The 25,865-nt window shown below is 33.0% G+C and overlaps 2 protein-coding genes across 2 annotated transcripts in view; both read left to right on the top strand.

Moving 5' to 3' along the window:
• The first annotated feature begins 2,166 nt into the window (after positions 1-2,166).
• LOC119667218 (netrin-B-like) lies at positions 2,167-5,135 on the top strand. Its single transcript, XM_038076507.1, has one exon. It carries the CDS (start codon positions 3,609-3,611, stop codon positions 5,133-5,135), a length of 1,527 nt encoding a protein of 508 aa, XP_037932435.1. The 5' UTR covers positions 2,167-3,608.
• Positions 5,136-6,157: 1,022 nt separating this feature from the next.
• Positions 6,158-25,865, top strand: part of LOC119667217 (protein scalloped-like) — a 48,211-nt gene continuing 28,503 nt past the window's right edge. The window contains exon 1 of the mRNA XM_038076506.1: positions 6,158-6,166. Within this exon, the coding sequence (XP_037932434.1) occupies positions 6,158-6,166 (9 nt within the window). The remainder of the gene's footprint in view (positions 6,167-25,865) is intronic.

The following is a 25,865-nucleotide window of genomic DNA, read 5'->3' as shown; positions in this document are numbered from 1 at the left end:
AAAACTTATGTAGTGATTTTAAAGTCAATTTTGCTGAAATTTAAATAATCTCTTAATTAATTTTCATTGCAAATCGAATTCTATTTTGATTGATACAGTCCAAGGAGATTATTCTGCTGTAATTCTCTTCTTATTTTCCTAATAATGAAAAGAAATTATATCTGTTTAAAGCACAGCATGGTTTCTGGCTACAAGCAGCGTGGCTGCTTTTCTCCAGGCAAGTCACTCCGTTATTTCATTATCGGAGTTTTCAATATGATCACTATATTATAATGCACTAGTACCCGATGATTCTTTTTTCTAACATCTTTTCTTTTTCTGTTTGCTGTTGTACTTCCACATCGATATTTGCAGGTCAACTACTTAAACACTGGTGGAACCTAAAGTCGGGAACTGTACTGTATACTGTACTATATATAATAAAATGTTATCGATATTTTGAAGATAAGCTAACCTTTAAAAAAACCTTTTTGTGTGTACTCGTAATATATTATTGTGTAATTCAAATTCTTTTTGCTACATTAATATGAATCTTTTATCAAAAAGGAAACGCTTTTTCTGATGGAGAGTTCAATAGATCGTTTAGGTTATAATACTTCTATTTCTTATTTGCACGTGATTCTAGTTTAATCTTTCATATTATATATATTCGGATCATACATATAGTAGATCTAAGAGTAATGTTGGCGACTGTCTATGTAGATAAAATTGGATCTTTCTTTAATGAAATAACTTTCAGAAATGCATCTTAAAGAATTATATTAAATAAATTTGAAAAGAATTTAACTATATGTCGAATTTGATTTAATGCTAATATAAAAATTGTTACATTCACAAAATGAATAGTTATTGTTAAAAAGACTTACATTTAGGCCTCTTTTCTTAAATATGAAATAGCCACTTACAGTGATTAATGAAACTCTGTAATTATTTTAATCACTAAAAAAATTTTGTGATTTTTTTTACATATAATATTTTTATTACTATCTTGTAAAATTAAATATTTAACAAAACCAATTTTTATTTATATTTGCAATCCTTAACCGGTAATTTAATAACATAACATTTTTATACTCTTTTATTGCTTTATTAACAGAAATAAATGGCATTTTTCATATTTCTATGTTTTTCGTTTAAGTTAACAGTAGGGTAGTAGCAAGCATTTTATGGTATGTTAAATAATTCAGTTCTGTTAAAAAAAATATTTAACACTAAATTTCAACAATATACAGTCTGTTATTTCAGTTTAAAGTTGATGCAAATTTTATATGCTTTAATTTAATAAAATAATTAAGCTAATGGAACAATTGTTTGAATAATACGCAACTTTGTAAAACAATTTTAAATAATATATTTTATTGTTAACAATATTTAGACTATTGACTATAGTCATCTTTACGGTATCACGAATAATAAAATAATTAATTGTTGATTTAATATGCAATTAATAGGGCAGCCATACAATATAACCACCGAAAATGAGTTTTTATATTAATGGTATTGATATATAGTGCATATGGATGATCTAAGCACTGAGACTTGAATAATCTCCTTCTTTCATTCGTTTTTAAATCTGCCTACCATTTCTAATTTTATTATATATTCACTGCAGTGCTCTCAAAGCGTTTTTTATTCCATCTCACATTCATTCTTTTTCTTGATCGTCCTCGATTGCGTATTTCTAGAATTTTATTTTATTTTTTGATTTAAGCATAGAGATTATATGTCTCATTCAACGTATTTTTAATTTTTCTAAATTGTTTTCAGAATATAGACTAAAAAAATTTTATAATCAATTTGTTTCAGAAACTACGGATATATATGTGAATACTAGTGATCCTTTGGCTTAGTCAAAGCTTATCTTATATTTTGTTTTTACTCACATTTCATATAATAGTAGAAGTTTCTGTTCTATTGCTTGAAAACCGTTTTATTAACTTTAAAAATTTCAAATCTAATGTTAATAAATAAATGATTTGTGTAAATTAATCACATACGTAATGTTATATTTTGTTCTACAGACTTTTTAACAGCGTCATGTAAGAGTCAGTGCTGTTAACATTTGAATTGTGAGAGAGTAGCAGCGACAAGTTTTCGGCTTCTCAACACTTTATGCACTGCAGTTGGAAAAAGTCCAATCAGTACTTAACAAACTCTCGTTCGAAGTGGTGGGGTTGCTCGTCGTGTTTATAAAAATTTTTTTATTTACGTTTACGAAATCGGAAGCAGAGGAAAACGGAAGTGAAGTAAGTGTTAACGATATTGTTTACGGAAGTGTGGTGAATATTTTTATTCGTTATTCGTGTTACGTTAAGTACAGCACAACATCGGAACTCAATAGAACAGAATTTCTCGTTGTCATAGTCGTCGTCGTCGTCGTTGTCGTCGGCGGTGTCAGTTTCTTCAATTTTAAATTAGTCAAGTTTTGGGAAAAATTAGCAGAACAACGGCAGCTGCTGACTGCGTAGGACAACAGTAGCGGATGCTGCACCCTAAGCTCAAATGGCATAAATACAAAAATTTTTTTGGTGTTAAACATGAACATAAATTAAATTCAACCTAACTTAACTTTAATTTAATGTGAATTAAGAGTTGAAATTACAAGAGAATAAATAATCAAAACAAAAATGCACAATAAAATGCAATTAAATGCGAGTGAAAAATTGAAATTCGTGCTTAGTCGTTAAAAGCACAACGGCAGCTGTTGCGCTTCGTCCGACTTAAATTCGCGTAAACCTTCAAATTTACATGCAGACAGTTTGACGCCGACGATTGTGTCGCGTTGTGTGGTGCGGTGAAGTGCGGTGTAGTGTGTGCTTTTGTTGCATAAAATTGTTAGCGGTGCTTTGCCGTTGTCGCGAAACCGTTAGTGCGCTTTTACGGCCCGCGTGCATTTTCGGCACAAACGCGTTTTCTTTTTTGGTTTCCGTGCAAATTTAGACTTACGAAGTCCATTGAACAAACGAAATACTTTGGTTGCGTAGTGAAACGCGTCTCAGACCACAGCTCCGTTGGATCCACAAAAGGCTTTGTCACTCCGTCGTCAGTGCTGAACGTCACTCGAGTGCATTTTGGTGCGGTTGAACGGCTTTTGTTTACTTTGCTTTGCTGGCGTGTGTGTTGCGGCTTACGTGCGAACGTGGGGGACGTGGTATGTGTGCTGGACTCCAGTGTATCGTAAAGGTGTGAATCGTCATAACGCGCACCCATTCACAGAAACTGTTTAGGCTGTGCTAGACGCTGTGCTGGTATTCACAGCGCCTCGTCTGTCCACGGCAGGCGCAATTAGCGTCGTTCGTGTTGTCGTTTAATTAAAAGCAGGAATTCAATTTGAATACAAATTACTCAAGTGTGGCGCAAAAGAGTGCCGGTAGCACCGGGGAGTGTGTGTGTGTGAGACTGCAGATAGCACGTGCTTTGCAAAAGCACTAAACACAGTTGGTGCTTGTCTGCCGGCCTACTTAAAAACTGCAACCAGAAGAATTCCAAAGGTGTTAAGAGCGCGTATGTGACTTGACTGCAAAACCAACAAATAGCAATCAACTAGCGCAGTAGCCACAAAAATAAGAAGAATAGGAGCAAACTATTTTTAGTCATAGAAGTGCAAAATGAGTGACCAGCAATTTCAACACAGTCAGCACAGCTGGGCCCTGTGTAGGCTTGTCTGGCTGTTGCTTATCGCAAGTAGCATCTCTGCCTCTGTGGCTGCCTCAAATTCCAATGACCCTTGCTACTACGAAAGCAAGCCACGCAAGTGTGTACCGAGTTTTGTGAATGCAGCCTATGGTAATCCAGTGCAAGCTTCTAGTGTTTGCGGTGCACATCAGCCGGAACGCTACTGCGAATTGAACCGCGATGGTAGCGTAGGTGATTGTCGCATGTGCGATAATGCGAAAACGGAATTTCGTTTTCCTACAAGTGCACTAACAGACCTCAATAATCCGAACAATGTGACTTGCTGGCGTTCGGCAACTGTGCCTGTGCCATTAGACCTCGATACAGCACCGCCGGATAATGTGACACTTACACTGTCACTGGGCAAAAAATATGAGTTAACCTACATCAGTTTGTCATTTTGCCCTAAATCGCCACGACCTGATTCCATGGCTATATATAAGAGCTCAGATTTTGGACAAACTTGGCAGCCGTTTCAGTTTTATAGTTCTCAGTGTCAGAAATTTTATGGACGTCCAGATCGTGCCAAGATTAGCAAATTTAATGAACAAGAAGCGCGTTGCATAGATTCACATCGTGATGGCAGTACACAGCGGTTCGCTTTCAACACACTAGAAGGTCGTCCATCTGCTAATGATTTGGACGGTTCTTTCGTGTTACAGGACTGGGTGACTGCCACAGATATACGTGTAATATTTCACCGCCTTGAGTTACCTGCAGAACTAATGAAGGTTGAGCCTCAAGTAGCCACCAAAACAAATGCAAACAGTTTCAGCGATGAAATGGGCAGCAGTCAGGAGGACTATGATTACAATCTCGAAGATAATGATAGCACTTATGATGAAGATGATTATGAGGAACCGAAAAAACATTTGGAACTTGACGATGACTTAGATTTGGAAGAATATGCAAATGATGGCATATTAAAAGAAGCAAAACGTAGCAGCAAACACAAATCCAGCGCTTATGAAAAGCATTATTTGGGAAAGTCCCAACTTGCACAAACTACAACAACGAGTACCATAAAGATTAGTGTGCCCGAAAAATCAAAAGCTACCGATACCAAGCCCACCCCAGAACCAACTGTTAAAGATCTTTTAGCAATGTCACAGCATTATGCGGTCTCAGATTTTGCCGTGGGTGGACGTTGTAAATGCAATGGACATGCTTCAGAATGTATAGCCGCAGTAAGTAACAATGAAGCTTTGCCACCTTATGTGGATGACAGCGATAATGGGGATGAAGATGCGAACAGTTTTGGACGCAGTACTGGCTTACTAAATAACAATCAGAACGCGAACCTTATAAACGCCAGAATGACAATGACATGTGCCTGTAAGCACAACACAGCTGGACCGGAATGTGAACGCTGCAAGCCATTCTATTTCGACAGACCGTGGGGACGTGCAACAGATAGTGAAGCCAATGAATGTAAAAGTAAGTACAAAAGTAACAAATAACATAATTCCGAAAAGAAAATAAACCAACTACAGCAAAGGCGCCAAGCGAGTTTATATGCAAAACTCCATTCATTGTGGTAGCAGAGCTGAGTGGTCAGAATATTCTTTTGAGTTGCGTGGCCTTGCCACATCCTGCAGCAAGTACCTCCTGTGTGCTTTAATGAGTTTCTGAGTCGTCTACTGTGGGTAAATGTAATTGTAATTCCTTTATAAAAGAGGAATAGTACGAGTAGCATCACAAAACTCGCTGAATTGCAGCATTAAAAGTGATTAGTTTCCAGGTTTTGGGCTGCGTTTGTGAGTTTCCATTGCTCCAGCAAAATTTGTCATGACTTGGCTGATTTTCGGATGCACAGTTCGTTGCAAGTGTGGCATTTCAAGTGCATGGCCCGGCTTGGCGCGGTTCGTACGCTTCATAAAAAGTTGAACGGACCAACAATATTTGACATGACATTGATTAACGATTTTAATTTTGTTCTAAGGATCACTCTACTGAAATAGCAAAAAATTTAATTTAAATTTGCATTGAGTGGAGCGAATCTAATGTGAAGAATTGCAAAAGGGGTAGAAGTGAAGGGAATGCAGTTTAGACATTTTTGAAATTACTACATTATAAGTCGAAAAGGGGTTGAAAGTATTCAAAGAATTTGTACTTAAACAAGAAGTTTCATTTTTTAAATTAAATTAAGAAAAATGACTTTAAAATTATCTGGATAGATTAAAGTTCTGCTTTTCCATTACGTATTCTTTCTCATTTTTAGAGTTTTCTTTTAGGTATAAGTGCAGTTTTATGGGGAATAATTTAAAAGTTGATAGAAATTCATATTTTTTCCCTTTTCATCGCTGTCTGTGATACTTCTTCCAAGAATGTTAGTGTTCGACGTCCAATAACTTTTTCATTCTCTGATTTGATTCCAAATATCATTTTGGAAGTATCTTTGATACATTTTTCATAAATGTTAAACTTGGATGTCCTATAAGTTTATCCTTCTCTGGGTTTGTTTTCAAAAAACATTTATGAAATGTCAAAGGTGAGTTCTTGATGGCAAACAACATTTTTTTGCTTACTACAGTTCATTTGTTACATGGTCGTTTCTTATCTTTGGAACACCGAGTTTTTCTCTTTAGATGTTTTGTTTTTACAGATGTTACTTTGCTAAGTTTTTTGTGATTTACAAGCTAGCTATTTTTTCTGCTTCCTACAATGGAATGCATTCGACAATTATATACAGTCTGGAATGTTAATTTTCTTGTTTTTGATAATATATGTGATTTAATAATCAATATATGGTTAGTTTTTTTTGGAAGCGGCTGTATCTTCCCAATTGGTATATAGTGGTGTTTTATCCTATTACTTGATGGTACGTCTACATTTCATTTGTTGGTAGGTAGTGGTGTCCAGATCATTGTATTTCATTAATTTAATTTTCTTTTATTTAATTCAATGTTTTTGTAAAAGACGTTGTAATAATTAATCTGTTTATCAGTTTTCCCCACATTACCTTAGTTTTGACAGTATTCGTCGTAATTCTCTTGATATGAAGGTTATTCCGTTATTGTTTGCAGTTCATCTCATCGCAGGCTCACTTTAGATCTAGTTTGAACTTCAGACATATTTCTAATATATTTAGTCTATATTGAAATCAGTAAAAAAGCTATAGCAAATTGACTTAATCGTCATTAAACTTGTTATAATGTTTACTTGCGACGCAAAACAGAACTCTACTTAAATAGATTTTATTTGTTTGGGTTTTATTAAAATAAAAAAATATTAAAATCTTAGAGTCACAGAAAGCTATTAATTTAGATTCTAGGTGTTATTTATATCTTTAATACCTTAAGTCTTCATGAAGTTATAAAATGTGCATTTCTCTATTCCTCTTCTCCCCTAATTGACATTTTAAACTTCAAATTCATAAATTAAAAAAGTTTCTCTTCGGTCAAGGAAAATATACAATTTTAATTATATTCCATACAAAGAACCAAGTTCTAAAATTGCATTTCTGTCTAAGCTATAAAGTCCAAAATTTTATTAACCTTTACTGTGGGTGTTATAGGTAAATCTGTTGTTTTTAGGTAATCCCACAAAACACATTTTACATTACGTGAACAAATAGGTATTAGGAAGGTGTAAAACTACCCCGCAACGATACGTAGAAGAAGGGAAGGAACCACATTTAGCTGACAACAATAAATTACAAGTGATTAACTTTCCGAACCCCGGTTTATCTGCTGTTTAATTTAAAAATACGCAAAAGAGATGAGGGGAGAAAATTAATCAAAGACTATTGATGAAGTTTTGCACTAGGAGTCCAACGATGTTTGAAAGGTGAAAGTGTAAGAAAATACTTGGGCATATCTTCAGACTGAGAAATCATTTTAGATGAATATAATAAGAACATTCATACGTCGACCACTGGAGAAAAATTTCTACATGTTTTCGATCATATTTTTGAGTTTAAGTTCAAATGTGTGTTGTTTGGATTAAACAAGGTACTGCGTAAAAAATAACTTTATAATTCTTTGCATTCGCTTATAAAATCCCTTCAATTTATTTTGAAACTTAATAAAATAATAAAATCTTAGTCAACAATAGAACGTTCGAAAAATTCTCATTTTTAAAGTTTCCATTTACCTGAGATAAGCCCCTCGCTTGCCTTTTACGCATTAGCAATCCAAACGGTAATCCAGCCTTGAAGGTCACAAGCACGCAACAGCAGCCACCTAGCATGAATAATTCTAACCCGGCAGAGTTTTCTAAAATAAAATACATATGTGAATATTCCCTACATACACACACATACCGAAAGTACATAAATATTTTTAATTTCGGCGACTGTATGTGCGTGTTTGTTTGTGTGTTTTATAAACCTGATAAACGATAAAAAGTTACAATCAAAGACCAACAACCACAAAAAAAAAATCGCACGACAAAAGCAGTTGGCATCGAATTTGCTTCAAAAAAATATCACAAATAAGAGAACAAAGCAAAAAAGCTTATTTATAGTTTAGTAAATTGTATAATATATTGTAAACAACAAAAAATTTGAAAATTCCTTACGCGATTAATAACATACCAGAAATTGCCATGTTTATAGAGCAGGCAGAAGGCAGGAGGCAGAAGGAATGAGGCAGTAAGCCGAACCGCAAAATAAACTTCGGCCAACAAACTTATTTCCCTTCAACACAAAATGATAGTGTTTTTTTACCCCTCTTTTTAGCAATTCTATTTGATGGCATGTGCCTTCACAATAACAACAACTAAACTAACTTCATTGCAAACAAAAAAAAATAAGAAAAAAGAAAAAGAAAAACAAACAACAATAAAAGTATCAGCACACAAAGAAGCCGGCAAGACAAGGAAAAAAGTGACAAAAATATTTATGTTGCATGAAATTCCTTGCGACTATGATGACTACGAAGGTAGTAAAGCATAGCAGCAACATTCAAGGGTTGACTGCATTTGCAAAGAAGATTTATGCAGATAATAGCGCACGTTTCTGTTAAACCTTAGCAACCGAACCTGCTGCAGCATTCATTTGTTGTTTATTGGTTGTGTTTTGTACTTTCACTGTTTTGCCTACTACCTTTTCGCTGTATTACATTGGCCCCATAAGCTTGTGGTGGATGCTGTTCTTCTAATTTTCTTCCTCTGCTTCCTGCATTTAATACTGCTTGCTTGCTCGCTTGCTTGCATGTTGAAAGTTTAACCAACAAAATATAACAAAGAAACCTGTAACAAAAGCAACAACCAAAATTATTGATGGCACTAGTTTTAGTACAACTGCCGCTGCTACTACTGCTGCTACTATTGCTGCCAGTGCGGCTGTGGCTGCTGTTTGTCCTGCTGTTTTTATTAACATTTTTACATTTATTGCTTTTGCTACACTCACCAGCCCTACATTCAACATATGACAATGCTGCGACCCTTTGCGCTTCTGATTTAATATGCCAACTCTATCTTCACATAACTGAGAGTCCGTCACTCTGTCTCTCTGTCTGTCCACATGTAAACATGTGCATACTTCATTGTACATTTATTTATAAAAGGTTTGCATGCTGCTCATATGTTCGTATCTGTGCTTTTGTGTGTGTGTGTTTGTCACTATTCAGTTGTAGTTGTTGCAGTTGCTGTTGTTGTTGCTGGCACTTTACCCTCATCGTTTTCATTTCCAATTCATTGGTTCGCACATTAATATTTAGATTTGCTTTATTCGCAAACGATTTGTTTGGAGTTCAATTTGGTTCATTTTAGTTTTTGGCATTTCAGTTACGGCGAGTGTTACTGCGACTGTTACGGCGAGCGCTGTTATTGCCTTGCTGCTCTGCTGCTTTTAGTGGTAATCTGCGGCATCTGTTGGTTTTTTCAAATTCAATTTCGGGTTTTAATCTCTTTTTTTGCATTTCTGCCCTCATATTTTCCTTTTTCTTTTGTTTTTGTTTTTGTAAATTTATATTAGATTTATTTTGGTTTGTTTGTAAATGAAACATTGCTGTACGTTACCGTGGACTTCCTTGCGCTGTCGTGCATTACCCTTGTGCTCTACTACTCTGTGTTCCTTCTGTCGATTGCAATTTTGTTGATTTTCGCCTTACCTCGTTGTGGCTGCTGTCAATGTGGAAGTCTGTGCCTTGTGGTGCTGCATGTTGCCTTGGTGTCATATTTGATTATGACTATGAATCGGCATTAGTGGCATGTTTGCATTTTCGTAAGTGCCTTTCATATTTGCAGTATCATTGCATCTAGTCAGTCTGCTAGCCAGTCTGTTCGCCAGAAGTCCGTCTGTCCGGCTGAGGTCGACCATGTCGCTGGCTTACACTGATAGCAGTAATTGTTTGAATTTTTCTAATTTGCTTCCTTGAATTCAACCCGAAGTTACAATTTATAATTTGATTATTTCAGTAGAGCGTTCGGAATTTTAACAGCTGCGGATGATTTCTTTAGATTTCAAACCATTTTCGTTTTTGTAATAAAGACGGCTATTAAGCCATTGATTATCAGGGTCATAATGCAGGAATAATATCCTTTCAGTTTAACTTAATTGATTGCTTTTGGCATAATTAAAATGAAAATTCAAAATCTCTTAGAAAACTGCAGTACATGTGCTGTGATATTATCTTAGAGTCAGTAATAATGGTTTCAACTCTGATCAATATTTTGTATAGGAATTGTGTGCATTCCAATATCTAACCAATATCTTGTTCTTTTAAATAACTTTCATATGAAATAGTTTATTAATCTTTTCCCGTTCATTAAGAAATGAAGCTGCGAATAAGAACACAATTGCCTGCAGTTACGCACACGCAGATTTAAACAAAAAAAGGGAAACAAAAGAAGGGAAAAATATTCTGCAAATGACGCTCATTAAGTGCGAACATATCAAGGAAATGTTGTTAATAATCACAGATAGCATTAAAAATTATTTTAGTAAATTCATTGTTGTTGTTGTTGATTTGATTTCATTTCTCTTTGCTCCACACAAATACACATGTACTTGTTATAAACAAGTTGTTAAAGAAAAATTGCCGGCAATGCAGAAAATCGCTACTCCACAAGAACGAACACTTCATTTTCACAAATACTCTACCACAACATATGTTTGTGTGCAGCTGAGCGTATGCGACAAGTGTGCGCTTGTTTGTGTGTATGTTTATTTCCCCTGTAACTGTTTTAAGGATTACAACTTGCAATAGTTGCACATAATTACCGCCATTCACCACAATTTTTATATGAAAATATATGTACATACCTAAGTATATAAGTGTGTATATATCTACTGACATTAATGTTGCAGCTTATCGACGCTTTAAGTAGGAGGTTTTTTTTAAATTTAAATTGACACTACAATCGGCAAAAAGAAAAATGGAAAAGCACACTTTTACCCTTTATACAAACAGTGCGAAAATGATTTATATAGTATTGGATTATATGGAGAGTAATCGAGGTTTTGGTTTGTTAATACTCATATGTCTAGTAGTACTAATTTCTATAAATTATATTACTGGCAACTTTTATTATACTCTTTTTACAAAAAGTGCGATAATAATTAATTAAATAATAAAGAAATGTTAGAGACCCTACTTCTTATACAATATATCAGATATGTATAGCTCATGTGCTTTTTTTCTATTTATACTAGGGAGAAAATATTCTAATGCTTTAAGCATGGCCGATTCATATGCGTCACCAACCTCTTTTGTTGAAAGCATACGATACTCTTATATTCGTCTAATTCGCGCTACAGTATGCCTACGGTATAAACCTTAACTATTCGTTGTTTGTCGCTTCTCTTTTTAGCCAGTCCCTACGGTGTTACCCTTCACTACTCGTTGTTTGTCGCTTCCCTTTTTAGGCAGTCCGCTCAATCACCAATGGGGTTTTACTTGGTAATGAAGGGGTCGAGGTATCGACACTCTGTATATTATTCATGGTATCGTAATTGTTGCATAATCGATGTCATAATGTATTGTAGTTTGTTTATTCTCAAGCTGCTTTCGACGAGAATACTTCTCAAGTTTAATTTAAGTCTTTACTATGTTCACAATACTTTATATCGCTTTGTCACAGTGAGCTTTATATCTTATTTTTCTCATCCTAGTGGTTGTACTATTGTTTAGTTAATATAATTTGTTTATTTCCAAGCTTGTTATGACGATATTGCTTCTTTAGCTAATCTAAAATGTCAGCAAGTCGTTAGTATACGGTCCCACAACATTAACAGAAAGGATCGTTGGCGTACTTGTTACTTGAACTGGTATTCCCAGAAGTACCCATGTCCTGTATGATAATCTTACTCATTTAATAATGAAATATTTGTTTAGGATAAAATTTAATGGTTCTTGTATTACTACAAAAGCACTGTCTTTATATCAGATATATCTGCTTCATATCATATGAAGCGGTATAAAAATATCACTTATACCTTAAAATAAAAACAGATTGTAACATCAAATTTTTTTACATAAACAACTTTAAGAAAAACAGAAAAGGCAGGAAGTTCTCAACATCATATTCCAAAAATATTAACTATTAAACTAAAAATTAACTTAGCAAATAAAAAAAAATTATCAATTACGAAGTCAACCCAATTACTTCAATTCACTTAGGCGTTGTGTGCTCCATCAAGCTTAAGTAGGTACATTGAATTAAACAAAAGTCAAATTGTCAGTTAGCAGCACCTGCAACGCTAAAAATTAATATCAAAGGTACGTGTTAACTGCATCTTTCGTAAAGCTCTTTATAGAGATATCCAATGTTGTAATGAATATATATAAATTTTTTTCTTTATACTATATAATTAATATATACAAATTATAATACAGTAGATTTCGTTGATAGTTTTATATTGATATAAAATTTTTTTCTAATGTGAAGCGCCATTTTGACTGCCGAATGCGAAGTAGCGCACAAAATTATGCTTCTTCATATGCTCGTCTTTGGTTTCAGCTTTAATTTGTGAGGAAAATTGCTGTTGTTGTTTTCTGGATTTTGCTTAATTTTCGTGCACTTCTTTTGTGGACCACAAATCCTCTTTGGAGTATTTAACTGTGCATTTTACTAACGTTTTAAATGTTTTCCTTTACTTTCATTTGCCATTTTTAATTTTTTTTTATTACCACCATTTGGTTTTTCCTCCTGCAAATGAATTAGGTTTTTTGCATTTGCAATTTTCTAATGAAATTGCGAATTTTACTCCTTTACAGGCACAGCTGTTTGACAGCTCATACCCTAATCCCAAGTCCCATAGTTACAGCGGATGCAGTGGCACCGGCGATTGTGCTGCAATGGTGTTGGCATCAGCGGCGCAACGAAGATTGCATGTCTTGTGTGGAAATTCGAGGATAACATACAAGTGGCTGTAAATTGTAAAATCGTAAACTCCAATTTCCATTTCTATACCCCATTCAACATTTATTGCTTTTATTTGTTATTTTTTTTGTTGTTGTTCTTCATCAGCATTTGTTGTCATGGTATTGCTATTACTGCTGCCAGAGCTGATCCTCATCCTATTGAGGTTGTGTTCTTTTTTGAGAAATTTTTTGTTCCCAACGTTTGCAGAAAGGATTAAATCAACACTTTTTGCAGTGTATGCACGCATACGTTAACATTGCACAAAGCTAACATCAACATTATCAACCACTGCTGCCACCCGCTCAAATCCCTTTTCATCAACATCAACATTCGCAGTTCTAATGGCAACATAAGCTGCATTACTGTCGCTACCTACCACCAACTAAGCAAACAACAACAACTACTAACGCCATTAATTAAACCTCGACAGAGAATCCAAAACACATGCATACGTACTCACACCATCCCTCTGGCGTTCATGCACATTTATACAAAAATAAACTGGAATGTAAACAAAACGAACGAAAAAAAAAAAAATAAAGTCGGAAGTACTTAAATAAATCCATAAAGACTCTAACTGTTCCTTTGGTGTCTTATGTTGTTATGGTAACTGTTTTAAACTCCTTCATCTCGTGACTTCTATTTTGGATTAATGTCGGTGAAGTAATATTTATTGTTAACGATGAAGTTTCTTAAACATTAAAGAGTCGTGCTAAAAAAAACCGTAAAATTTTGTTCCGAAATAAAGTCTCTCATATAATCAAAATATTTTCGAAATATATGTGCACTATAACTGCACTATTTTCTTTATTTATATTCGATTAAAAGATGAACCTTTTGCCCTTAACGAATCTTTTTCCGAAAAGTTCAGGGTTCTTTTTTTTATTATGGACAACTGTGTGAGGATTGTACTTATATGGTACGGCCAATTATATGAAGTTAGCTGGGAGTTGCGTGCTATAACTATGCGTATTGACGAGATACATCAGAGTTGAAACAAGAGAAAATAGAATAATGAATATACTCGTTAAATGAAACTAATTCAAACGTTTGTTATGGAGATGATAACGCAATCTCTTCAAATATTCCAACCTTAAATCGCTAATATTTTTCGATCACATATTGCTTTTATTCGATGAGAACTATTACTCATTGCTTGAACAGTTTCATGGTTTTTATATAGTTGTTCTTCAGAGATCTTGCTGAGGTAATTTTCATATTAAAAAAAGACTGTTGATGAGATCGGAATACACTTTGATACTATATTACTCTATATAGTGAATAAAATTTGTTTAAGTTTAAAATTGACACCTTAGTGTAATTGAAATATATAGCACTTAATTTGTTTTATAAATTTTTTTATATAAAATGAAAAAATATCTACTTTTAGTAACAAAACTGGTTACATACTAGATAGGGTGTCGTATGTAGTCAACCTAACAGAAAGATTTTCACACTCTCCATGCATTTTAAATTTTTTTCCATATTATTTTGCGAATTAAATTGCAACTGTGTTTTTCCTATTACTCCTGTTCGCTACATTCTCTCATATCGGTGAGCACATGCTCCATGCATTCTTGCATATCTTGTCGTGTAGTGTTGGTAGCGAAGTATGTGTCTGTTGTGGCAGTGGCTTATGTATGCAGTCCTTCCGTTGATGTAAATTGCAATTAGTGTTGACTTATGCACAAAAAGTATAGTTTTATGCAAATGTCTGTGGGAAGGATTTCGGTTTAGCCAAATCTAGCTTAGCTAGAGATTTGCAATTTGATTTACTGGCTCGGCAGTTGAAGGACATAAAAAACGATACCAGAAGATTTATGCAATAAATTAAAATTTTTTTACATAATCTTGGAAGTCGCAGATACTTTCTATGTTTTTAGTGCTTCTTAAGCACTTTCTGACTAAAGCGCTTAACCTGTCGCTTAAAGCGAAAATTTATTAAAATTTATTTGTAATAAATTTTACGAAAAAAGATACAAATAACAAAATGTATTTATTTAAAGAAAATATTTAAAAAATTTCGCTGCTAATTGGCATATTAAATGCGACATAATGAGTATCGCGCCACAGATCCATTTTGAAATTTTTACACTAATTGTCGACAAAAGTTGCTACACTCGAAAAAAAAAATTCGAAAATGTATTATTGAGTACTATGTTTTGAATTCTCGTTCATAATCATATTGAAACCAATGAAGAAACCACAGTCAATAATAAATGAGTCCAAAATATGTATAAGTCGATATGTGAGTGAACTTTTAATTAAACTCTTAGTTTTTTGGGAATAAGACTAGATATATTAAATTTTTACAAAAAAACTATGAATATTTTTTGAAATGACTACAATCGAAACACTTTCATATTATTATTATATTAATATATTAATTATTTACTACTAATTCTGTTATTAATAATTCTGTCTGGATTTGATTCAGTTAGTTTCTCAAGGATAAAATTTCTATTTGAGAAATGGTATTTTCAAGTTGAATCCTATAAATACTGGTAAATCAACTAGTGTGCAAGCATAAAGCTCCTAATAGATTCACACATACTATATTATAAATACTGAATTACTTGAGTACTGTTTCCTTGTTTGCTGTTCAAATATGACTTATTGTGATATGTGAAATATTTCGTTCTGTTATTTGAGATATATTCCACTATCTACTATTGTGGAATGATTAAAGTGCATTTTGTAGGAATCTGTGTCTGTGATGCATCTGGATGGTTTCTGCTTCCAATATTCAGTCTTAAGAACTGCAAGTTAAGATACTTTTGAATATATAGCGCACATTCTTTTTAAAAAGTTCTTATTATTTGGCAATATAATTTTATTAAATTTGGTAGTAAGCTACTTAAAACTGAACAAAAGGTAAATATAAAAGATGAGACAAATATGAAATATAAAAAAAAAAACATCGAGACAAATATTAGTTCCTTTCTTTTTAAGGCATGTCATGCACCATATCTCAGCCCCATTCTTGTTCTTGATATATTCTTCTAAGTGCCTAGTCAGGTATGTCCCCGATCACGAAAGAGCTATTCAATGGTGTCTCTCTAGACAAAGTTCTCTTAAACTCCTGCTTCTATGCTCAATTTAAGTAGTCCGAATTCTTCTGAAGTCACTAAAATATATATAAAGCATTTTAGTTTTTATCGTTTTATTGTCTCCAGTATCTTGATTTATTACGAATTTTAGTAAGCTTATTTATGAACATTTTTGCTTGAGTGTTTTTTGAACACATTTTACACTTTATCACCTTTAATGTTCTGGCAACCGCAAAACAAATACGAGCATCCACACATATTCGTTGCCACATTTGCATAATCAACTGCGCTTAAATATGCAATCTCGTTTCTTGTTGCACGTATGAATGTGGCAACTTCATTAAATACGAAAATACGAAAATTCGCTGCTGATGCAGAGTCTGGAGCTGGAGCATCAGCGCCACAGCACCACATCTGAGCCGTGCAGAGTCGAAATGAAATTGTGTAAATCAACCGAAAAAACTATTAAAAAAATTTATGCATTCTTCCGTTTTAATGAACTTTAAATAAAACAAGTCGTAAAGGGAAATTTGAGGGAAAAACACGTTGCCTGTCGTGTTGCAGCAATAAATGCCACATCAGGGGACACCTTTTTAATTGCGCAACACTACAAATGAGACAAGTTGCAAATGAGCGAACGGAGGTTGCCTTCATTTTGTACCATTATCGCCTTCATTCCCGCGAAGCTTTGTTCTTTCTTTCATCTTCGAAGAAGTCATAAAGGAAATTCCAAGCGTTCTTACATTTTTAAGAACATTAAAATTTCTATAAGTAATTAAAAACTATTTTCACTTGCCGCAGGGAGTGAATGGAAATCGATTCCATATTTTCTTTGCAATTTTAAGATTTTCCGTGTTGAGAAGAGTAATAAACACGTAAGTGGGTTTAAACGATTAAGCACTTGGGAAACAAAATTTATTACTCTGAATTGGACAATGTCAATAAATGGATGAAGTTCATGCACTTTAACAGCAGGTTTCATGACTCATTTACATGAAAGAGTGACAATACATAGTCCCTCAAACGAATAAGACAGCTGCATTTAAAATTGAAACAAATGAAGTATTGAATTCCACATAGTCTCATAAAGCTCGTGTTTAATTACTAAAAAGTAATTCAAAGCACGAGCGAAATATATAAAAGAAGACCTTAGGTACGTGTTAGTAAAAAAAGAATAAGGAAACGATTGAGTTAATTACTAAAAATGTTCTATAAAAAATAAAGCTTGAGGTCAATAAAGACAAATACTGCGATTATTGAAGAGATTTCAATGATGGCGTATTCCGGCTAGTGTTTTTTGCAGGAGTTGTGAAGTTTATTTAAGAAGAAGAAGATATAGAATCAACTTATCACTTTCAATAGCTTTGTTAGGGATTACAGACGAAGAGTTTTCCATATCTTAGAGATTATTTCTTCGCTGGCTTGATCGAAATAATAACATTAGACTTGCAAGATATTTTCAGCTTTTTTTGGAAAACCAACCAGTTTAACAAGGACACGAGAAGATAACAATAGTTAGTGTAACTCGCCTCTCCCAGGCAATTTTGAAAGCATAACAATGAAAATACATGTATCTTAGTGGAAGAGCTGACAGTTCTATCAGTTCAAAACGTCTTAACCTAGCAGGTTTTTCTTAAATACTAAAGAACTTAATCAGACACTCTAGAGTTTGCGTACTCTAACTTTACCTTCGGGATAGGGGTTAGAATAAAACTGAGGAAAGATATGTCTGTCGTAATGGGTGACTGAAATCACTAGTCACCAGCGTGTGTTTTTAGAGTATCACTGGTAGTGAGTAAGTTTCACTTGCGGCACTTGACGAAGTCTAATTCTAGTGTCACGGGTGTTAGAACCTGTTAGTGTAGTGTTGACTGTGGCTAAAACTCAAATATACGCAGTTAAGATGACTAAATTCATTTACTTTTATTTGATGTAGAGTTGCATTTTTCAACCGGGTCTTGTGACCAAACGAACAGCACAGAATTTGGATAGGTAGGCTTCACTCCCTACCAAAGAGGAACTTAAATCCAAAAGTATAACGTCAATTAGTACTGGCGGATCTCCAATAGGGCGTTTATAGACGCATTATAGTAAAACATGTGTCCGTTAAGTCTTCAAGACAGGTAATCAATTTACAAAACTATGGACTCAGTGTACTCTAAAATAGATAATGTGTGGTATTGTGTATTACACAGTCGACTTTATAATGAAACTTAAGTAAATTAAGTTGATTGTATTGAAACTTGTTTCGCTCACCGGACGCTCTTTTGTACTTTTTAATATTCCCGCTAAACGATTTTTTTCTATTTATAGATACCAGTATTTTTAATTAAGAAAACATTACGGCTGAAGGAAAATTGTCTTACATTAAAAGAGTATTTATTTAAACGTTAATGTTGCAACATTTCAAAAGATTGTTCAGCCATTTGCAATTTTTAGACATAAAAAACTAATAAACTTAAATTCAAAATTCATTTGCTAAACTCATTAACTTTAATGTCATTTGCAAGGCTGCTTCCCCATAACAATTCCGTGAAACTCCAGCGCGTCGCGTCTGTGCCATCCATCCTATCAATTGCGGGAGCGCATTGGTGCTGATTGTCTGGTGCTTGTTGCACACTTTTGCTGTTTTTGCCGTTAACACTTGAAACTCATCTGGAATAGTAGTGCCAGTGGACTTAAACTGTTTATTGCGCTATTCATGCTGTTTGCGCCATTATTGCTGCTGTCATATTCAACATCAAAAGGCGCGACATTGCCATGCGGCATCCAGCAGTGATCGGCCACCTAACTCCTACTTACAAATTACTCAACCAAGTCCCCCGCCATCGGATGCTATAGGCAGTAGCAGTAAGGCCAACGTGTCAGCAGGTTCGCTGCTTAATGTGAAATGTGCTTTGTTGTTGTGATATCATTCGCGCGCTTCTCTGATAAATAAAAAATCGAATGACATTTGCAGTCACTTACTTCCTGCATTTATTGTGCTGTCTTCGAGCACTTTTCTTAACTCCTCAACTTGAAGTGTATCGATGCATTTTGTAGTGTGCATTGTTGGCTTTTGTAGCTGCACAATGCAACTTTTGCGCTTCCCACCAATGTATCTTGTATCTTTTGTGCTTTACAATAAACTTTCAACTATTTTTGCTATTTTTTTTTTCTTGCATTTTCTTTTTCATGTTGATTTTAATTTTATTTTTCATTTTTTATCATTTTTATTCAATTATTTTCTTTGTCAATTCGTTTTTGTGGCTTGACAGGCGTACAATCAAAAGGTAATCGAATCCATGCAGTTCGCTATCTTTCCTCTACCTCATCTCTTTCTTGGTTTATCTATTCTGTGTTGTGCTTTGTATAGTAGATAGCACTTTTTTTGAACTGTGGCAAGTTTTACTTTCCATCAATAAATTGTGTTCCTGTGCACTGAAATGCCACTCGCAGGCACTGAATTTTGTAGTAGGTATTCCAAGGCAGCGTTAATCTTTTAGTCGTCTTCCCACCCTTCTTGTCTAAAACTTAACTATTTGGTGCTGAGCAAAAATAGTGTTTTATTTTTTAACACTTTTTTTGTTTTGAATGAACCCTTCACTTCTCGCTTAACGATTTGTAGAACTAACCTTTTCAGAATGCATTATTTCAAATCTTTTTTATTGGCTTTAATTACATTAAATAGTATCTGTAATCTCCTACTGTAAAAGTTTATTGGCTTCAATAGTTGATTGAGGCATATTGTATTGGCTTCTATAGACAATATTGAATAATGGAAGTTCAGTGATTTATGATGTACAAACAAATCATTTACTCTGAAATATATTTATGAATATTTAAATATAGAGCGGAATTATTGGATATATTTATTAATGTATTTTTATTATTTCTTTTCAGGTAAGTGAACAGAATATCTCAAATTTATTTTTTTTTAACAAAAAACCGGTAAGTGAAAGTTTATTCTATGACATATGGAAACTTTTCATTTCCATTTGTCATTTTTAATTTGTCCATAATGAAATCCGACAAACCAGTCAATATATTTTTTTGTTCTGTTTATCAAATCACATTATGAATATAAATAGAAATGGCAGGATAATATAATGGCGATAATATTGAATAAAATAAAGTTAAAAAATGATTAAATATTTTAAATATATATATATACTTTCTAATATTAACGACCTACAGAAACCTTAACCTATTCTGTCAGCTCCTTTTATATTCAGCAGAACATATGATATTGGCACGCCCAGTATAGAAGAATATACGAAGCAAATAATTTCGTCTAAATTGTTTAGAGATGGATCAGAGCGAAATGGCATAATTAGCTACAGAATCCTCTCAAAGCACAATATGCTTATTATTGGAACATCATTCCCAGTAGATAGATTAAAGTTGACTGGTAAAATTAGTACTGGAATACTTACAGAGGACCATACATTTGGTTTTGGAAAGCTGACCACACACTCTTTCTTAGGGTATCACTCTCAGTAACGAGAAGCAAACGAACAAATGAATTCCATCTCAATTATTCATAGATGGATTATAATACTCTCATGGGACTATGTAACCGGTCTCTTAGTGAAATATCGTACCAGCATCACATTTATGTCATTAAGGTTCCTGACACAGCAACGTTCCTAACAATGGCGCTAGACCGAACTGGCAGAATTATGTGCATGGAAACAATATGTAGGTGTATCTTGAGAGGATAGGAAAATATTACATAATAGATTGCAAAATATTAAAAAATATGTTATGAACTATCTTCCGATCTGCAAATTATCTTTCAATATGCGTTGTTACTGCAGGACTGAGCTCTGGACTGCTAAGGGCTAAATGGACACTACACTAGGTCACAAACCTCTTAGAAGTAATGTTTTAGGTCATTATTACTATATGAGAATATGGTGAAGTGTGTATTTTTATATTTCATGGGGGTATTCAAGTGTTCTGATACTTTTTGAGATGCAGTCTAGCATTTCTCATATTTTGTGTAGTATTCAATCGATTATTACTCGATTTACTAGAATTTTGGAAACTTTTTTTAAACGTTTTCGGATTATTCACTCATTCTGACGAACAAAACGATATTTACTTAAATTCCGTGTAGTCTTAATTATATAACATTATGCCGTCCACAATACTCGTAATATATTTGTTCCTTTTTATTGCACTTTTAATGTTTCTATGAATTCATTAATAAGTGTAATTATATTTTAATTAAAAAAGTTTTATATAAAAAAAAAAAAGAAAAACAATAATAATGCCCAAACATATTTTTGCCAGAAATTATAAATAAAATTAATTTAAAATTTAACATTCACAAAAACAAATTTGTTATAAATCATTTAACAGTTTTTAATGTAATGAGCAAAAAAAAAGTTACATTAACCAACGGAACAGTCATAAAAATGTACAATTAAATATGAATAATGCCATTTATTTAAGTGGCCATTAGAGGAGATGGAAAAAGGAGGAGGTAGTGGAGGTGGTGGAGGCTTCATGTGACTTGTACATGTACAAAAATGTTTAATTGCTTTTCCACCAATTTTTGTGAATTAAAAAATCGAAGTAATTTATTAAATGTTTTTAAAAACATGAAAAACAGTTGCAAACAATCTTTAAGTGTTGCCAAATGCAAAAATAAAAAAAAAACTGTAATAACCTGTGAACGCCATTTTGTGTTAATGTGCGGCCAATTTGTTAACGGTAAATGATCTGTCAAATTGCTTAGTAAATTTTCATTGCAATTAATTTATTTAATGCACCGCTTAATATGGCAAAATTTAATAATTTTTTTTTATTTTTCTTACTTATTGTACAATATTTCGTTTTTGTTGTCGGTTGCTGTTGTTGGTGATGTAGTTGGTACACTGTAAAAAGACTAACAAAATTGCTTTTCATGATTTATGTTGACATTTAAGTTAATTTGCTAAAATCTAATTTATTGCTACGTTTATGGAATTTCTGCCCGATTGGACACGCCCTAATTTATGGTATCTAATTTCAAAAATTCGTTTGCCAAATTAAAATTTGTTCTTTTTTATTTTATTTTGTTTGTGTATTACTGCTTTAATTGATGATCGCATAAATTTTTGACATTTTTTTGTGCCTTTCACGCTGTTGTTTGCCTTTGTTGTTATTGTGGCTTTGACTGTTGTCATTGTTGTTGTTGTTGTTTTTGTCGCATCGATGTTTTCAAATGTTTGACATTTGTTTTTGTTTATCGTGAATTTATGCAAATTTAAAGCTTAAAATGTCATAATTGCAGATTAGCGGGCAAATTTATTTTACGCCAAACAACATTTACGGTCGGATTTGTTAATATTTAACGCTTGAGTAAATTATTAAAATCCAATGAAATATTTTTCACTTAATTAAAAGTTCATAAATTTGCTCACAATATTTGAGTAAATTAAACGGCAAATAGTTGGTTTTTTTAATGCAATTTATTAAAGTGCAGCAGATGGTTGGGAGTAATTGCATGAAATATTGGCTTTGCTTTTTTGCACAACAATGAAAACCTAAATTAATTTAAAGTTATGTACTATGGTGATGTGGTATGACTTGCTAACTGAAATAGAATTTTATTTATTTTTGCAAAATATATATTAGAAGTTTAAGCCGGGCACGAATCATATTGGTTTAGAAACCGAGCCAACTATTTTTTAAATCCTATTTGAAAAAAACTTTCATTGTCGTGATTTCAGTAATATGAAAGATTGGTCTAAAAGCCTTCTAAACCCCAAGCGTATAAGAGAAACCAGGGGAATAAAAGTTCTGGCTACTGTTTGTTATTGTTTCTAACATCATTTTTTTGTATTTGTCAGATACAGTTGGGATCTTAATATTAGCGTAGCTAAGCGGAAAAACTCTTCTGTTTTCTCTATGCAATTAGCACTTATTAATTTCTTATATTTTGCAAAAGGATAGAGCTTTTTTTAAAACCGACCGTCTATATGTCAGTCCAAAATCTTTTCAGCTAATATATTAGCAATAAAAGTCACAAACTTATTATGAGCTTTGGGGTGTAGAGTCACTAGTTTTATAATAAAAATAATATTTTTAACATTTATATTGACATTTTGTAGATGCAACCTTGCAGTGATATTATTGTATAATAGACAGAATTCAACTTTCGTCATGTGATATTTTATTCAACAACATTAGTTAAATGTTGAATTGAATTTAATATCACAAATATTTTGTTAAATATTTGCATTAAATTATAATTAACCCTTTGATGGTATGTGTAATTTGATGGTATGTGCTCATTTATTCGCGTGTCTATATAAGCGGAAGTATTGTTTTACATTTGTATATATAATGACTCCATAAATTACAAGCAATTCTACTACAAATGCGGTATTTAATTATAACTCATAAAACAATCAATCAAAATATGAAAATTTACATAAATCCACTTAAAAGCAAATGAATATAAACAGAATGAGGAAAAAAAATCCACAAATCCTCAACGTAAAATTTTCAATTGTGTAATTGGAAACTGTAAGGCTTATTAATTTATGTAAATTTATATTCAAATGCAAATTTGCAAATAATTAACAAATTTTAACAATTTTAACAGTTTTAATTATGCCCACTCATGTGCGTATCGAGCGTCACATCCACAATGACAACAGGGCGGGCGGATCGACAATAAAACAAACAAACAAAACAGCAATAAAGCAACAAAGCACCAAAGCGAAGCAAAGTTTTATTTCTCTTTTTGACCAACAACAGCAGAAGCCAACAACAATACTAGCAAGACACAATCAGTGTCAACCAGTTCATATATGTATGTTTGGACTGCTATTGTTATTGTTATTGGTGTTGTTGTTGTTTTGATTTATTTGCATATAAATTCTACAAAATCAACAGAAAATGGTAACTACAAAAGCATTACTGAGTGTTTGTTGTTTGCTGTTTGTCTAATTTTAAGTTGACTGCGTTATTGAGCTTTTACTGTATGACGGCAAGTGCTGTTATGTTATGAATGAATTTGTGTTCTTTGTGCTGTTCTTCTTGTTGTTGTTTTAATAATTGCACTTTTTAGTTTTTGTTGGTTTTTATTATACCGTCTGCTTTTCGTTCAATTTTCACATTAAAAAAAAATTTTTACAATTAATATAAACTGTTATAAATTTATAAGAGCCCAGTAAGAATCAGGTGAGAGGGAGATTAAAAATCATACCAAAATAAATAAAATAAGAACAATAAGTAGCTTATTCCGTATAACGAAAGAGAATAAAAGATGCAATAGATAATCAAAACTAAATGTGACTAAAATTATTTTTTCTCAACTCAATTATTTTGTTTACTTATATATTATGTTTTTCTCAAAGCTTTAATTGGACTGTTATGACTCGCTGCAGCAGTTGCCAAGCAAAAACAAAGTGATGCTTTGCTGGGTGCCTGGTCATACAGAAATCACTGATTCTGCCGACAGTCTTGCGAGGTCAGGATCTGCAATTCACATCTGTGGACCGGAGCCACATTATGGATGATGTTGATCTACAACTAGGCTTCTGATTGATAAAGGGTTTTCAGCCGAAAGAAGTCGCTACTGGCGCGACATTCCAGGCAACCGTCAGCCTAAAAGCTGGTTCATTTTTACAGTTATGGTGAGGTATCTTTCTTTAGCAGAACAGAGGTGATGTTGCTGGTGGGATATTTAACGGGCCACCATGGACTACATTATCACCTTAACAAAATGGGTCTGTCCAAAGAGATAGATTGTCGATTCTGCTTGGAAGCAGACGGAACTTCCAGCCACATTCTCTGTAACTGCCCAGCCTTGATCTGTGTCAGGAGGAGGTCACTAGGTCGAGAATTACTCTCCCCTTCTGACATTAGGAGATCCTCAACGGACGACATTCTTGCTTTTATTCCAAGGATACAAAAGATCAAGCACGGTCGCAGAGCTCCACTCCGTTGGGAGCTGGTAATCCGTTTATTCCTATTCCTATTATTATATTATTGTTATTAATTATATATATAATTATATATATTATTATTAAAATATTTAAAAGGATAGAAAAAATTTACATCATTTAAAAGAATTATTATTGTTGGATAGAACAAAAATTTATTAAAAAAAATATAAATTTCCCAATAAATAGCATTAAGTGTAACAGTTTAATATTTAAATGCTACATAGTAGAAAAGATAGTGTGAGGGAAAAATATGATCGTAAAATCTGTACTAAAAATCTGTGAAGTAATTCGATTTCCTTTCATTGTTAACAGCAAAGGAAAGTATTTTTGTAAAGGACATTCCAGAAATTATGACAATAAATATTTATTGAAATGAATAAAAAAGTTTTAATAAAAATCTTTATGAATTTGAACTTCCGAACATAAATTTCAATTTATTGAAAAATTAAATGAAACAATATTGTAAAAAAGCAGGAGCAAGCAACTCCAATGGGGATGTTTTCGTCCACTTTATTAGAGAGAATGTTACATAAAACTTTTTAAATTGGATTTGGAAATCAGATATAAATATTAGTTAGGTGTTACAAATAAGTTGATTCTAAATATATACTTGGGGAGTACATATTCAAATAATTTGTTTAAATACAATCTTTAAAGATATTTTATGCAGAAATTATAATTTGAACAGAGTACATTTGTGTTATCTGGAATAATTTTTGCTCGAAATTGGTAGAACTGGTCCCGATGCCTTTTGAGTAAAAGCTATATTTATTGTAAACACAAAATTTCTATGATAAATTTATACTTTATTCAAGCAATTCAAATCAGGAACTTGAAAAATTATGCAAATAATTTTCCGCACTTTAATTACAAACTCATTATCAAAAAAAGAAAATTAATC

Source organism: Teleopsis dalmanni, chromosome 1 (genome assembly GCF_002237135.1).
Source record: "Teleopsis dalmanni isolate 2A chromosome 1, ASM223713v2, whole genome shotgun sequence".
NCBI classification, from domain to species: domain Eukaryota; kingdom Metazoa; phylum Arthropoda; class Insecta; order Diptera; family Diopsidae; genus Teleopsis; species Teleopsis dalmanni.
The sequence above is the reverse complement of the archived record's forward strand: the minus strand, read 5'-3'. Positions and strand labels throughout refer to the sequence as shown.

What these genes read in the sequence shown, in the direction of transcription:
- LOC119667218 (XM_038076507.1), top strand. Translation starts at nt 3,609, where the DNA reads ATGAGTGACCAGCAATTTCAACACAGTCAGCACAGCTGGGCCCTGTGT.